The sequence below is a fragment of the Rutidosis leptorrhynchoides genome, unplaced genomic scaffold, assembly GCF_046630445.1.
Source record: "Rutidosis leptorrhynchoides isolate AG116_Rl617_1_P2 unplaced genomic scaffold, CSIRO_AGI_Rlap_v1 contig146, whole genome shotgun sequence".
Lineage (NCBI taxonomy): Eukaryota > Viridiplantae > Streptophyta > Magnoliopsida > Asterales > Asteraceae > Rutidosis > Rutidosis leptorrhynchoides.
The window spans coordinates 52,193-68,929 of NW_027266398.1; the positions used below are offsets into that span (position 1 = coordinate 52,193).

Consider the following 16,737-nt stretch of genomic DNA (forward strand, 5'->3'; position numbering starts at 1 on the left):
CCACATCCACCAAAACTTGTTCCATCTCTGTACGACAAAATAAAAAATATTTATAGGCGTTTGAGATAAAAATACTGATTCATTCATTAACTCTAAGGATATGATGGCCCAATCTTATTTTTTTTCGGGAAAAAATGGTTTATGTACCTTTCTCCGCATTTTTGAATCCAAGAGAAGGCACCTGATCCACGACCTCAATGTCGATCAAACCTTCTTGGCTAAACTTTTTTTGCATGCAAATCTCTTTCCCTTCGTGGTTGTTGCTTCTACGACCTCCACATCCGCCAAACCTTGTTCCATCTCTGTACAAAAAAATAAAAGTATATTTAAAGGTGTTTGATTGAGGCATGAGCTCTAATGCATTCATATATATTTTAATGTTTGGATCTATTTTTTTTCAATGCTTTTGCTATCGATGAATGCAAAGCGATTTCGATTATCAGTACAAGTTGATTTTGACATTTTTCTTTTTATTGGGCCAAATGACTATTTTTCTTAATTATTTGTTTTAAAAGTAGTTTCTTATTTGTAAGCCAAGCAAGGATTGGATTCTACGATGGAATGTTTTGATTGTTAAAACCAAGAACAGTACACTAAAAGATTTACCGATCGAAGGCTGGATTATGCAATAAAAACAGTCACCTCTATATTAAAAAAATAGCTCAAAATTAGTTATATACCTTTGTCTACATTATTGAATCCAAGAAAAGGCACCTCAGCGACCTCAATGTCGGTCAAATGTGCAGCTCTCTGTCTCTTCATGTTGGTGTTGTTTATTATTGGCAGTTATAAATCAGTGACCGGATGAATGGACTCGGCATAGGTCATGTTGTAACTCCAAGGATTAGATATCGAGAGCAGTAATTATAGGGACTTTGACGAATAAATTAAAGACAATAATAGAATGTATCGGATGTGGTAGTTTTCTGATGGAAGAATAGAAGAGATGATAACTTTCTTAAGAGATGACGACGGCGTGTGTGGTTTCTTTTTAAAGTGATTAATTAACGTAATAATATATATATAGATATATAGATATATGGGATTGTTGATATTAAGAATATTTTTCAAATCTTTTCTAATTAGGAATTATATTTCTAGCTTCTTTTGAAATTTTTTATTTGGGTTGAAGCAATAGAAACTTTGCAATCTAGAAATAAAATTGAATTAAATATTAAAGATTTTTATTAATGGATTAGGCATTATTAAAATAAATCTTTAATTTTAAGTTCTATACTTGTTGCGATATACATTCCAAGTCTTTCAAAGAAAAGGAATTTTGTTAATTAACTATATATGTATTGATGAAACTGAGCACAAAACTCGATCGCTTGTGCAAACTAATCGAATTAAGATTTTTTGATCGATCTAATAGATTTTCTATAGAGAGAAAAATAAAATCATACATTTATACTGATTTTTCCCTAACATGGATTCAGTATCTTGTTGGGATATGATTTCCTAAAAGTGCTGTCATGTTTCTTCTTCTTCAAGTCAAGTATTTATTGACTTATTTGTATAGAGAACCCAATAAACCATATTCCTATAAGTTGATGAGTTATTAGTATTTAGGAAGTTTCAGTCAAATTATTTTATACTCAACACACAAATAGGATATTTAGTTTCTTGGTGAGAAAGTAATTAAGACGAAAAATTTTGAGTTGAGAAACACATGTATAGAAAACTGAATCTTAGAGATCCAATATCACGTCACAAAAGCTAATAGATTAATATTTATACTTGAACATTTTTTCACTCTAGCGGACTTTAACACATGCCATTAATAATAATATATATTATATAATTCCAAATATAGAGAAGTGAATTATTTGTGTATATATATTGAAAAATGAAAAACTAAAAGTGGAATTCAAAGAGAAGTATTTCTAGAAGTTTAAGATTAATTAGAAAAAAATAAAATAAAAAATTACTAACGAAATCTAGAACTATTTGCCTGGTTCATCGAAGCTCATCTTCTTTCTCAACTTTAACTTTAATCAACCTGGGGCGGACTTTGCTTGATTTTTTCCCTATATCATCCTCGTCATCAGATGAAATATACATTGCTCCTTTTCTTTTGTTGGATTTGTCAGTTGTCGGAGTCATGTTGCTATCTTCTCGATCGGTATCCTACCATATCAATTTTAAAAAATTAAGTTCATTATATATGTGTATATTTTAAGAATGAAAAAGCGCCTTATAACTAAAGATTCAATCGATAGTGTTTATACCTCCAAATCCGCATCGACGTCTTCTTCTTCTTCTTCTTTCTCAAAAGTTTAGAATGAATAAAAAAATCAAACTTTTATGTTAAATACACAGGTGATAAATAAGGAAGGCCCAACTATAATATTATATATATGTGTAAGGTAAATGTGAAAAAGTGTACTCGAGTGAAGTGTTTATCCTTGAACTGTTTAATGAGACCCTCGTCTGATGTCACTCGCTTAACGGTATAAGTTACATCCCAATCCGAGAATAAATCCTCCTCGATAATTCCAAATTTGAATAACAACTCCTTGTCGGCAATTGCCTCAAATTCAGCTAAGAGGTTTTTCTTTGTTTTTTCCTAATGATGATTAGAAAAGAGATAAGGTGGTTTACAAACACGTTTAAATAGAAACATAAACATAAGCTCAATTTATTTTCTACCTTTTTTGATGGATTTATAAGGTTCGTTGCAGATTTGCCAATCAACAATTTTACCATTCGATCAAATAGTATTAATGATGTTGTTTCAGTACGATCATGGACTCTCACTTGCATCTTAAATCTGAAAAAAAAAACCATGATAAATAATTGACTTGTGTTGGAATATGCATTAGCGGATCGGAGTGGGCACTTTATTTAGAGCCCATGTAGTAAAATTGCAGTGAAACTGACTTTAACCAATTATTCGGTAAATGCTGTTAAATTTATATCGCTTTGCCCTTAAATTTGGTCATATGGCTCAAAGTCAGCAATATAACCAATTAATTAAAGCTTATATCTGTCCAGGATATAAGACTCAATAAATTATATCACCAATAATTAATATAAGGATCAATAAGCATAAAAAAATATAAGGTTAAAAAGTTAACATTACTATTAGCATAAACGGATGAATTTATGAATATGGATTTTCGATATCTTACTTTGGCTCAGCAATCACCATGTCTTGACACTTTGGACACCACCATTTTGTCCCATTCTTTTCAACCTTTTTATTACACATGGTACATCCTTCATAATACCAGTTCTCGGTGGACTCGACTTCGATTACTCGTGCAAGCATTGTAAAATGTCCCACCTGCAATAGAATTTTGAATAATTTACTTTTCTTGATAGGTTTGATTATTAATAAATTCTCTAAATAAATAACTGCATATAAGACTATGAAATTATTATTACTTCTAGAGATATAGAAACTTCTTTAACTGTGATTCTTTTCGTAAGGAGGAATTCATCCGACATCGAAACTGGTCCCGATAGTTGAGTTATAATTTGTGTGTAGAAGCCTATATCATTAAGTCTACAATACACCATAAAATCAGTAAGTAATATCGTAAAAAAATATCTAGTGTAAATTAAAATCAATCTATAGTATAAAATAATTACTTTTGGCTATATTCGACGTCTTCAGGTAGATTCGGGTTGACGAAGATCTTTGTTCCTTGAAAATTATTACTTATTCCAGAAATTTCTGCAATTTAAAATTATTTTAAATTTATTATGGTATACATTATATTATGAGATTTTTTTAAAAAAAATATAAGAAATTGATGAACTTACTATTAAAAGTATTCGTAACAGCCGATTGTAAAATAACAACTATTGATTTCTTTAAAGTTGTAGCATCCAATAGAGCTTCATTTAATTTCTCGACAAAAGCATCCCACAAAGTGCAATTAATCCTCTTTTTCCTTGAGCATAGGGGAAAAATAAGCATTTAAATAAAAACCATAATAAATAAAACAAAATTAGATCAATGACATAATTAAATTTATAACATGAATAATGATAAAAAAAAATAACTTACTCCAAATCCTCTAGAACAAAGGTAAGCAATTTCATTGTCTTGTTTGGCTTGACTATTTCCCTTACCTTTTCATTTTCCACGACATGCCCAATAACATCTGTATTTCTAAGATATTTATACGATTATAACAAAAAAAAACAAAGAAAACTAAATATAAAAGTTAAAAAGTAAACTAACCAAACATAAACGATTCATTCTCCTTATTTAAAATTGAATCAAAGCTCACAAAATTAAAAGTAAATTTTGAAATTCCTTCATTCGAAATCTTTTCGACTATGGTATCTTTCAAGAAGAACAATTTGTATTGATTTCTAGTAGCTTTAAGTTTGTTGGTAGGTTTAGAGACGAAAATTTTTTGGAAGCTATATACTTCTCCTTCACTTATTTGTTGTCTATATGTTGCAAGAAGATCCTTTTTTATTGTTGCTTGAATGCGGCCATGCTACACACAATAAAATATATAAAAGACAAATTTATTAGATACATTAAAAACCAAAAAATTCTAAAAATTCTAAAAATTTAACATCATAAATATTCTAAGGATAAAAAAAACCTTATCATCAAGCAAAATCATCTCTATACTTCCATCTCCTATACGGTTACAGAAATTTGGTATTGTCCAAAGATTTAAGACGCGAGCCTTAATCTTCCAATCAATACGTCCGGGACAAACATCATCGATTTGAGAATATTTTGACGCCATCCTACAATAAAACGATCTATAATCAAAAGATTGAAAAGATAATTATTTCAATATAATTTCGTTGATTACACAACAATAGAATGTTATTGTGGTTGGAAAAAAAATCGATCACAATAATAACAAAACAAAACTTCTACTAATTAAAAAAAACCATCGATCAAAATAAAAACAAAACAAAACTTCTAATTAATTAATAGTTGTATTGATGAGAAAAAAAACCCTTACCCAAAGCTTTTTTTTGAATAAAACAAAGCTAGCTTAGCAAAAGAAAATCGTGCCGAAAATTTTTGTTCGTACGGATGTGAATTTAGTATGGTGCATATAGCTATATATGTACTCGTAAAACAAAGAGAACAAAGAATAAGAATCTCTTATGATTAGGAATACTAATTCAATATATATATACAATTTCTTTTTTGGTCAAGAATCGAATTTGGTTCCTAATTCACCAATTAAAATAAAACAGAAAAGGAAGAATTTATTACCAATTAAAACTGTCAAACCTACCTTTATAAATTATGAAATCGCATCAAGATTAGGTTTGCAATTTCTTTTTTTTTTAGAGTTTGTGGTTTAATTTTGACGTATTAAATTTAAAGGGTAAGGACCACTGATAGTTTTTTATGAATGATGGGACAAAATTAATAATTTTATAATAAATAGTTCAAGCTGTATGCTTTTTTTTTTCGGTTAAATCTGAATCTGATTAGTTGGCTTATAACTGTCTTTAATGACTAAGCTTTATATATGTTTGATATATCCATGTGTCGGAATCGGATTTGGTTCCTAATTCACCAATTAAAATATAATTATAACAGGAATCGATCTTTAATTATTCTATAGTATAGATCATATGAATATATTATAATTATTTTATTGTGTTTTGATTCCTAATTCAACTCAAACTTGATTCTTAATTAAAACGCCATGTGTCGGATATTGATTTGACAATAAAATTTGCAATTGGAACAAATTGAACAAATTAAAAAAATTTCTCTATTATCTATAAGATTTATTTATTTAAAATTTACAATAAAAATAATTAAAATAAAGTGGGGAGAAATATAAAACTAACTGAAAATAAAAAGTAAAAAATGTAGATCTAGATCGAATTTTTTTTATTTTTTTTTCATTTTCTTTCATCCATAACTTTTATTCTATTTATCCATCCCGTTTATTCTAACTATAATGGCTCGAGGTTCAAAATTACAATTCGATGTGAGTTAGGAGAATGAGACGGATACTGATTAATCCTCTGTTTACGGTTATGGGTTTGTAACTGGCTAACCATCAGGTTTAAATACCCGAATACTTTATTTAAAAATATATATAAAAATTCTAATATTTAGTTGATTTTTATTTCATGTCGGAATTTTATTTATAATATGAAATTTATTTTTTATTAAAAAATAAACTTTAAACGGGTAAATGATATATGTTGGATATCCAACAAAACCCAGATTATGTTTCTATATTTTTTTATCCAGTCATGTATATTTATTATTATAAATTATAATGTCCAACTATAGTATATCCAACAAAACCTCCTATTTGAGTTTCCTCACATTTTATTAAATTATTTTTATATGTGAAATATCATTAATCACATCTTCATCATAAAATCAGAGTTTTATAAATTTATTTCAGCTTGAGTCATATAAATATCCAACCATGATTTTTAATAAAAAGACGGAATTTTAAGGGGGGTTATTGAAGATTTAGTAGTTTCTGATTTTATTTCTCAAATAAAATTGGAGTTTTTCTTTTACTGCACTTTAATGCGGTGTTATATCCTTTCATCTGTTCCATCGTATACTATCAATAATCTTTTGTCGTTTCACAGAGTATTCTCAAAGTTTTTAGATTAAGCAATTAAGACATGGCAAAAATGCCGCAAGATATTCATCTATAAATCTTTTTGGGTGATTTTTATTAGTTCTTCAAGTTAGGATTTTTGTAGTTCGTTAACTTGGTATAGTATAAGCTTTGTCTATTGTGTAGTTGAATTTCTTATTCACGCAATCCTGATTGGAAATAGGCATGAAACGGGTTGAGGGATCTTGTTAACTTTTATATCAAATCATACACCTTAACAACCATATACTAATTATATGTGTGATGGTGTAGCAAAACAATTTAATTTAATTTTTTTTTTTTTACATTATAGTTTTTTGGGTTACTTTTCCAATTTCGTAAGCAAACAAGAGAGACATATCGTCGAAGGAGGTCACAAAAATCAGTTTTCTATAGTATTTTTGTTTGAGAATTACCTGCATGTCAAATATTTTATGTCGAGGAGAATCATAAGTTTGTTTCGCGACATTAGATGTGAACGAAAGAATGATATAATTTATAGCCATTGAAATGTGAAGAAGAAAGTATAAAGAAAACTCATTATATATATATATGAACTTTCTTCTTACTTTTCAAGTCCTGGTTTTCAAGCAATAAACTTCATTTCATTTTCTTGATCATTTTGCTCCCTTTTTGGTTTTTCACCATGCAAGAACTTGAGTTTTTTCTATATCAATTCTCAACCTTCAAGTTAAAAATGTCCAATTTGCATCCCAATTTATTTATACCTTACATCATTCGCACTAATCATTACACTAATATATTATCATTTGACAACAATTTAATCTCAATATTTGTGTTGAGTTCATGAATCTAAGATGATTTTAAAAAATATTATTAAATTAATTATCAATATATTATAGTACTAATAAAATCGAAACTTATGATAATTAAAGGGTGCAAATGAAATAAGCATGAGGCTGCCGATTCATGCAAGGAGAGTATTTTGTTGTAAAGCGAGGTAGGTTCTGATGCAAATCCAATATGTGAATTTTTTATATATTAATCCAATATGCGTAAATGTGTGTTAATGTGTGTGCGTTAGTGTTCAAATAATTATGGTGACTTCAAAAAAAAAAAAATTATGGTGAAAATATTATTGTAAAAGAGGAGAGGTGAAAGTGGGAGGCAAGGCAAGATGGAACAAGAAATATTTGAATTGAAACTTGGGGTTTATATCATTGGATGCTCTGTGATTCTGCACATATCAGTCACTCCCTTGTTTAATTTCTAAAAAACAAACAAATATTGCTCCGCTCCTAGGATGATCTTTTTTTTAAATAAATAAAAGGAGGATCTATATTACTATATATATCTATTGAATATTGAGAAACAAACAAGCATTTTCCAGTAAAAAACATGATATATAATTACTTAAATTTTTTCGTGAAGACTAAAAAAGTCATACTAATAGTTATTTTTAGAGATTTACGTATTTGAGAGTGCAATTAATTGAACATGGTATTTGTTTAATTTCTATTCTATTTTAAGTACAATATTTCCCCACTTCCAGTGGCTGAGACGGGGTCAGGGTGTGCCACGGCAACCCCGTTCCGGAAAAAAATTTAGTTAGGCTTATTTTTTAGTATTGCTATATAATTATTATGCGCTAAGTGTAGCCAATTATTTGCCTTAGTCCAGTTGGTTAAGTTGCACATTGTTTTATGCCTAAATAGCCATAGGATGCGGGTTCAAAACCCAGTGTCATGTACTTTTTTTTTCCTCTCACCCTATTATTTCACCACCCATATACAGTTTACTTTTTTCTCTCACTCTATTCTTTCACCATCCAAATAAATAACACTACTGTATGTTAAGTTTTCTACTTTAATTTTTCCTCATATTTTCAAACAACACCAGAAAATAGTTTAGATATACTGTAGATAAAATTATTGGTATATAAAATACTACATATAGCTTCTTCTTTTTTTCTCTCCCTCTATTCTTTCACCACCCATATTATAATAACACTAGTATGTTAAATTTTCTACTTTAAATTTTCCCCATATTTTCAAAATGCACAAGGATATAGTTTATGTTTAGATAAAATTATTGATATATAAAGTAATGTATATAATATAATATGTAAAAATTTAAGATTGAATTTATTTTATATAAAAAAATTCGCGGTGCAACATATATTTTATCAAATAAAAGTATTTAATTTTAATTTATTTAAGAAAAAATTTACATCATATTGAAACGAATTTTCGTTCAACTATCGGTGGTTTAGATTCGACAACCCTATTATTGAAATCCTGATTCCGCCACTGTCCACTTCCCACTGGACTAAAATATACTTGAGCATTTCAAAACATATCATGTTGTGGCAGATGATAAGGCAGGTTCTGGTAGAGGATTCTTGTTTTATACGAGGTATGATTTTTGAACTCACCAAAATCGGATTCATCGAATTTATAAGGCAAAAAACTTTAAAATTATTTATAACTTGATAATTTTTTATCTAATAAATTCGATGAATCCAAAATGTGAGTTCATTGATGGAGGCTTGGTAGATGATTCCTAAGTGTATGTACTGTATCATGTATGTATGTTAATTAAGCACGAAGACACGACTAATTGCTAAAAGATTTAGTTTCAAGGTAATTAATTTTTCATTAATACAGAATAAAATGGTTAACTCTATCGTGATGTATAATCATGGGGTACAGTACTTTTGTGTACAGTAAAGTGATTTCGTGAACATGAAAGAGTCGGACCGGATTTCGGATTGCCGGTCACGTTAATGACCGTAATTAGCAGGTAAAATCGGCATTCGTGTTGCCGGTCCAATACAAAACCGGCATTACGGTTGCCGGTCCAACGCAAAACCGGCATTACGGTTGCCGGTCCAACGCAAAACCGGCATTGGGGTTGCCGGTCCAACGCAAAACCGGCATTGGGGTTGCCGGTCCAACGCAAAACCGGCATTACAGTTGCCGGTCCAAAGCAAAACCGGCTCCTTGGTTGCCGGTCCAATGCAAAACCGGCATTAAGGTTGCCGGTCCAATACAAAACCGGCAATTAAGATGCCGGTCCAAAGTAATACCGGTTTTAAATCCGGCAATCCGAATGACGGTTCGACATATTATCGGTGCTATAAATTACCCATTTATCAATTCCGCAGCACTAAGTAATCTACAAATATTTTCTTCCAATTTATTTTTATATTTATATTGAATTTCATTTCTTTTTTCAATAAATATGTCGTCCTATCTGAATTTATACTGGAAGAGTTCTATACAATTAGTGGAAGGCAAGGTCGTTGTGTCTAGCGTTCCCGACACAACGTATTTCATCGATCGTATTTTGGATTACGATGATTTTTCTCGAATAATGTGCGACTATGCGAGATTCAAAGAGAACAGGTACAATTAAATCTTATTTATGTATACGCGATAGATAACGGTGAAAACCAATGTATCGTAATCAGTGATGATGCTACGCTGTCATTATTGTATCAACACCAATCATGGAGTCGTCACTTGTTCATAAGCTACATTCTGATTCATAATTCTTTCCGGACATCAAGATTCAATAACGCGGGAGAGGGTAGCAGCAGACCTCGCGACTGTTTACACAATTACAGGGAGGATTCTGCTGACGCTAGCCAGGGCGTCGTGCACGTCGAACCCACCCAGGGTACGCAGCCCCCAGCGGAGATCGCTGTTGCAGAGGCTCGGGAGTCGGGTATTCGGTGGCGGCAGACGACGCAGACAGCAATCACCAGAGGAACATCCGCCTTTTGTACCTCCTCCACCGGCTGCAGTCGCTCGTAATTCTGTATCGAATTTTAGGGTTGCACCCCTCGACCTGTCGTACCTCCTCCTCCGCCTGCGGCCGCTCGTTATTCTGTATCGAATTTTAGGGATGCACCCTCTCGCCCAGCTAGATCCTCTCGGATGGGAGAGGGTAGTAGTAGCTCTTGCGGAAGACGAGGAAACGCCTTCATCGGACGAGGATTACGTCGTCCCACCGAGAAGAGACTACCATGTGTTCAGCAACATGGATGGGCCTAATGAGGTAACAAACCGCCGCATTCCTGGTGCTCCGGAATTATACAATGGGGACCCTAATAGTATAAAGCTGGGAACGCATTTCTTTAACATGGACGAGCTTCATGGTGCGATGGCGATCTGGACAACCAAAAGGGAAGAGAAATGCGTACGACGAAGTCAGACCGGGCAACTTGGGCAGCAGAATGCGTTAATCGCCCGAACAAACGTACTAAGGAGCCGTATGACGGTATTATATGCAACTGGAAGATCCGGGCTACGTTCAGGAGGGAATATCGCACGTGGCGAATTACCGTGTGGTGTGACGGGCACAATTATGACGGATCGGAGAGCCTTCGTGAAGACAGAAATATATCGCAAGGTCACGTTGCATACGTCATAATGGGAAAGATCCGCGACAAACCAAATTACCCGATCTCAGCCATAATTGACGACTGTCAAGCATCATTCGGCGTTACAATTGGAGGAAAAAAGCTTGGGACGGTAAGCGAGTGGCGATGAACACGTGTATGGAGACTGGGAGACAAATTTCCGCCAACTTCCCGGCTACATGCGAGCTCTTCAGAACTGTCGAGATGAGACTGCAGTACAGTGGAAGTTTAAGAAGGAGGACGGGATTGTGGATAGCAGGAGGAAGATTTTCAGGTACCAACACAACTTTACCGAGCACATGAATAAGAATTTTACTCCGTACACTGATTTATTGTTATTATTCAGGTACGTATTTTGGCATTTTGGTGCCACGAGACTCACTTTTGAACACAAACCACCCTGTAATTACTGTCGACGCAACCCATCTTCACGGGTCGTATAAGGGTAAGGCATTGTAGCGGTCGTAAAGACTGCCAATGATAGAGTCGTCCCAGTTGCATATGCGATCATAGATGAGGAGTCGAACCACAGTTGGTATTGGTTCTTAAAGTACCTGAAAATTTACGTTCTACGAGATACGTTCACCTGCATCATCTCCGATCGTAATTCGGGCATCCTGTCGGCCACTGCGAAGCTCGATACCAAATTTCCTAACTGGGGTGTTCACAGGTGACCGCTTACAGCACTTTAATTGTAATTTCAAGTTTAAATTAGTCATCTAATTAATTACTGCTTCCGAACAGGTATTGTATGGAGCACATTCGTGCTAATATGCTGACGAACGTTCCGAAGAAGGCAGGTTTATATGCCTTATCTTGGACAGTCGGTACCGAATTGGACGAGGCTAAGTATACGCAAGCATGGGCAGATCTCATAGAATCGAGTCCGCCTGCAGCCACATATCTGCAACGTATTCCCCTAGATAAGTGGACGTTGATCCTTGACGGATTCCACCGATGGGGAACAACCACCTCGAACGACGTTGAGAGTTACAATAACGTTCTCAGAGGCGACCGCTTCTTGCCGATCAGAGCATTCGTTCAGGCAACGCACGCCAAAGTCATGGCGATATTTGCCGACGAAATGTCGAAGATAAATAGATACAGATATGCGCTTGCACCAAAACCGATGGCAAAGTTCGAGAATAACAAACTTAATTCAAGATGGTACGATGTCTCGCTATATCCAAACGCACCCGGTCGTGTGTTCAAAGTCAAATCTCCGCCTGCTCGTTTCGGAGTTCCAGGCAACGAACATACGGTTCATTTCGATTTGGGTTCATGCTCATACTTACGTTGGAATACGTACAGGATACCTTGTTCTCATGCAATGGCAGTCGGGAAGGTGTTAAAAATCCGTCGTCTCGACCTTGTCCATAGTTGCTACACGAGGGCTGGTTGGAGACAACAGTTTAGTGGTGTGTTCGGTCCTATTCCAAATCCTTGGCCCGAATCAGATTTCCTGCTCCTACCAGACGACACTCGCATGGTTCATCATACCGGTCCTGGCCGCAGAAGAATAAACAGACGACACCGTGGCACGAGAGACTACTTGAACATGACAGGTCGAAGACCCCGACGGTGTAGTAATTGCAACGGAAGAGACCACGACAGGAGGACCTGCACGTTCACTCATTCACCTGCAGATAGACTGCCGTTGAACATGTTGTACAACCCGTACGGACTTCACGGTAACGCGTCTCTCGGTGATTACGACGACGATGACAGTGAAGATGTTGACTATATTGCCGACGATGGCGACGAAGATGACGACGACGACGACGACGACGATGATGTGGAAGATGACGACAACGATGACGATGATGATGATGTGGAAGATGACGACGACGATGACGATGATGATGATGTGGAAGATGACGACTAAGTCTACGATAAATAGAATATTTATTTTTATTTCGAATGAAAAATTGTGTTGTCCATTAATGTCTACATTAAGAATGAAGCAATACATTTACAATACTAAAGTACTATATCATATGACGTCGGGATATAACCAACTGCTACGTTTTTCCTTCTGACCTCGATTGACTCTATCCGATCGTCGCAACTGTACGTCCTCCGCAGTCGGTTCGTCAGATTGAATACTAGTGGATGTGTCGGGAAGGCCCCGAGAGCTCGACCCGATCCCTAAACTTATGTCCACTTCGCTATCAATAGGAACTGTCATCTGCTGCGAGGGCATATTCCAATCGAAGAGGGCCCCGAGGAAATCGTACTGAGTAGTGTCCGGAGGAGCGGGAGGATCTGCAGCCGTCATTGATTGTGGGAGCTGCACATAGGGAGAAGTCGTGTCGGTCAAGTCCTCGGGCCGATAATCCGTGGTGGTAAATAAATCCGTTAAGCCGCTTGGCCAACCTGACTGCACATTTTCCAAGTCAATTGGCGCTGCCTCTGGCACTGGCCGATGACCACCTCCACGATGGGATGATGCGGGACGTCCGGACGACCCACTGTGGTGAGAAGACCCAGAGGGACCAGAAGGACCGGGCCTAAAATTCGAAACGGAATGTCGAGCAGCTGCTGCGGGCGGAGGAGGAGGTACATCAGGAGGAGGAGGTACCTCAGCTGCTCGTTCTCTGCGTCGTCTCCCGGCACCCATGACCCGACTACCGATCCTTTGCAGCAGTGATCTCCATGGTGGGGCGGTGTAACCCTGTGTGGGATCAACTTGCACGACATCCTGGCTAGCTATGGCGGTCTCCTCCAATATCGGCACACCAGCCGATACCATCAGATTAGCCAAGTCGGACGAGACCTTACCGAAGCCCCGACAACATTCACGATGATATTCGTTGTCACTAAAAAACTCCTCAAGTTTTTTCACCTCATATATTACTCTGTTCAACCCGTGGCTCTGCAAATGAATACGACTCAGTTTTTTTAATAAATAACATATAGCGCAGTATTTAAGCATGTCGCTCGACCAATGACAGAACACATACAGTGAATTAGTAAATAAAACATAACATCACCTAAACAGTTATAATTATTACGTACCAAGGCATTCACCGAATCCGTGTGGCCATGGTAACCCCCTCTGCGTGGCTCCTGGCCGGGATGCTGAACGAATCGGACTGTCCTCTCCAGGTACCACTCTCCATATCGGTCCACCGCTGTCGGGATAAGTGTCGGCGGACCCTCAACGACATGGTCCACACGTAGGAGCCAATGACGGACATGCCAATCATGAACACGTGCCTAGTCCACAGCGTAGGAAGACCTCTTCGTCCGGTGCAACCTCTCAGTACCCGGCTGATCTAGAGGTGCCTGTGGCACATGCTGCAGGCGACCGAACTGCCGCATCACCCTGTCAGGATAGTGACCCTCCACAACATAAAAATAGTGGAGGTAAGTCCGGGACATCCAGATATTCTCGCCCTCACGGCATCCATTCGGTAGACCGACAATCAACTCGGCGTACGGTGCCCACTCGAACTGAAACGAAATGAGGAAAATAATTGTTATAAATAAATTTATATTAGGAAAAATAATAATCTAAAAAATTTAAAATACCTGGGATGGAGTCAGGAGCGACAGCCGATCTCTGTACGCAACGAGTGAATGGCTTGTGATGGTAGTCCTCGACAGAGGTCTCGTCCACCTGCGTCAATTAGAAGTTAAGTAAACTGCCTAAAAAACGTATGGTCGCAGAAACAAATAATTAATGAATTTAGTTATAATTCATAGTATACGCGAACTTACTTTGCAGCAAGTGGGGAGTCTTCAGGCATCTCAGGCCCTCGACGAAACCTTGGCCTCACCTTAGAAATACTCGTCCATGCCCATGACTGGACGAGTAGACCGCACATGTTAGAATTCCTCTCTTCAGATCGGGCCGAATCGCACAATGCGCGATATGTGTAGGAGAGCACGGCGCTGCCCCAGCTGTAACAAGCGCATGCCTCTGGGTCGTCTAGGAGGCGCAGTGTGAATAAGTCGATCTTATTTTGGCTGTGATCGGGGAAGAAGCAACCGGCGAGCAGGAAGGCGAGGTGGCATCGTGCCCTCTGAAGCGCCTCCACCTGAGTGATCTCTACTTCCCCGCGATGTTCCTACAGATGGGCCTTGATACTAGCCAGTTTGATGCCGGTCTTCGAAGTCTTCTCAGGCACAAAGCCCAACATTCCAAATAGGTACCCGTCGATGTCCTCGGGGTAGGCCTCGGTACCAGTTACGGGCGCACCGTCGACCCGGAGTCCAAGCAACACCTCGACGTCCTCGAGGGTGATGGAGGCCTCACCGACGGATAGGTGGAAGGTATGGGTCTCGGGCCTCCATCGCTCGGCTAGTGCGGTAAGGAGATGATGGTCGTACTCCATGTAGCCTATCTTGGCGACCAAACCGAACCCCATCCGGTCTATGAAGTACATGACCTCTGGTAATGCATACAGTTCATCCCCCATACAGTCCCAGAAGAAAGCATCCGCTCTCCTCATCCTCATTGCATTGTCAACGTCCTCCCCGGACGAATATATGTCACGGGACCTGTGTTGCGGCTGAAACCACAGAAGATCCCTCACGGTAGGACCCTGCGCAATCCACATCGATCTAGCCGTCATAATCTGTTAAAAAATAACAATAAAAATTAGTCCTCTAAAATTAATCACCTTAATAATCGTCTCAGTAAATTTTAATAAAATGATTTGATTTGAAAATGTATTACCTTACCGTTAAATTTTTTTATAGATCATTTTAGATTGTTGATTAAATTATTTATAAAAAAAATTATTTCATTTAAATTATTTATAAAAAAATAATCTAAGATACCAAAATATTTTACCGTCTCATTAAATTATTTATTAAAAAAAATATACATTTAAATCTTAATTACTACGTAATACATCTTATTTAATAATCTCTTATTAAAAAAATAAATTTAGGTACATTTTTTATCACTAAACAAGCCTACAACTTGGAATGCATTAAAGAAACTTACAACTCGGAATGCACTGAACAAAACTACAGCTCGGAATGCAGAAACAAAACTACAACTCAGAATGCAGTAAACAGAACTACAACTCGGAATGGACTCAGCAGAATTACAACCTGGAATGAACTCAACAGAACTATAACTCGGAATGGAATCAACAGAACTACAACTCAGAATGGATTTTTAAACAGATTTAGTCTTTATGAAAACAGATTTTTTAACTTTGTCATGTGATATATCCAGTGCAATCTAACCTACTTTTGTAATTAACTTACATTATTTGTTATTTTTATTTTTTTAAAAAAACATTAATCTATTTTTATCAAGAGGCTAAAATAATCATCATAAAAAATGACTTATAATAATTAAAGGTTAATATTTTTGTTACGGGTGGATGAAATAAAAAGCTTGTGAAATATTGTTGGATCATTTAAACATTACGTGATTATTTTAAATTGCAACGAAATTTAAATTTAGAAAGAGAAATTTACCTCATATGTATTTGGCTTCCTTTCCACTAAAAAATAAAACTGACGGATGAAAATGTGACTGATGAAAATGAGTATGATGAGAATGAAAGAAATGAAAATGAGATACAGAAATGAAAACGAAAGGTGGATTTATAACATGATTCAGCCGGCTGATTTTTTCAAATTTTTTCCCCTCCCTGTACACGTGTCGAGCATGCACTGGCCGATTAAAACGGCATCGCCACTTGTCAAGCATGCAAAGGGATAACATGTTGGCAGCACTTGACCGGCTTTGAAGCTGCCGGTCTTGCCTTAAACCGGCATTAAGGCTGCCGGTCTTGCCTTAAACCGGCA

General features: G+C 36.2%; 1 protein-coding gene across 1 annotated transcript; it reads right to left on the minus strand.

Moving 5' to 3' along the window:
* Positions 1-1,959: 1,959 nt before the first annotated feature.
* LOC139881356 (replication factor A protein 1-like) lies at positions 1,960-9,506 on the minus strand. Its single transcript, XM_071865842.1, has 12 exons — positions 9,361-9,506; positions 4,572-4,737; positions 4,196-4,460; positions 4,019-4,115; positions 3,772-3,902; positions 3,598-3,682; positions 3,391-3,511; positions 3,135-3,289; positions 2,653-2,773; positions 2,390-2,569; positions 2,232-2,270; positions 1,960-2,130 (listed from the first exon to the last, which is right to left on the minus strand). Exons 1-12 carry the CDS (start codon positions 9,504-9,506, stop codon positions 1,960-1,962), a joined length of 1,677 nt encoding a protein of 558 aa, XP_071721943.1.
* Between the last annotated feature and the right edge of the window lie 7,231 nt (positions 9,507-16,737).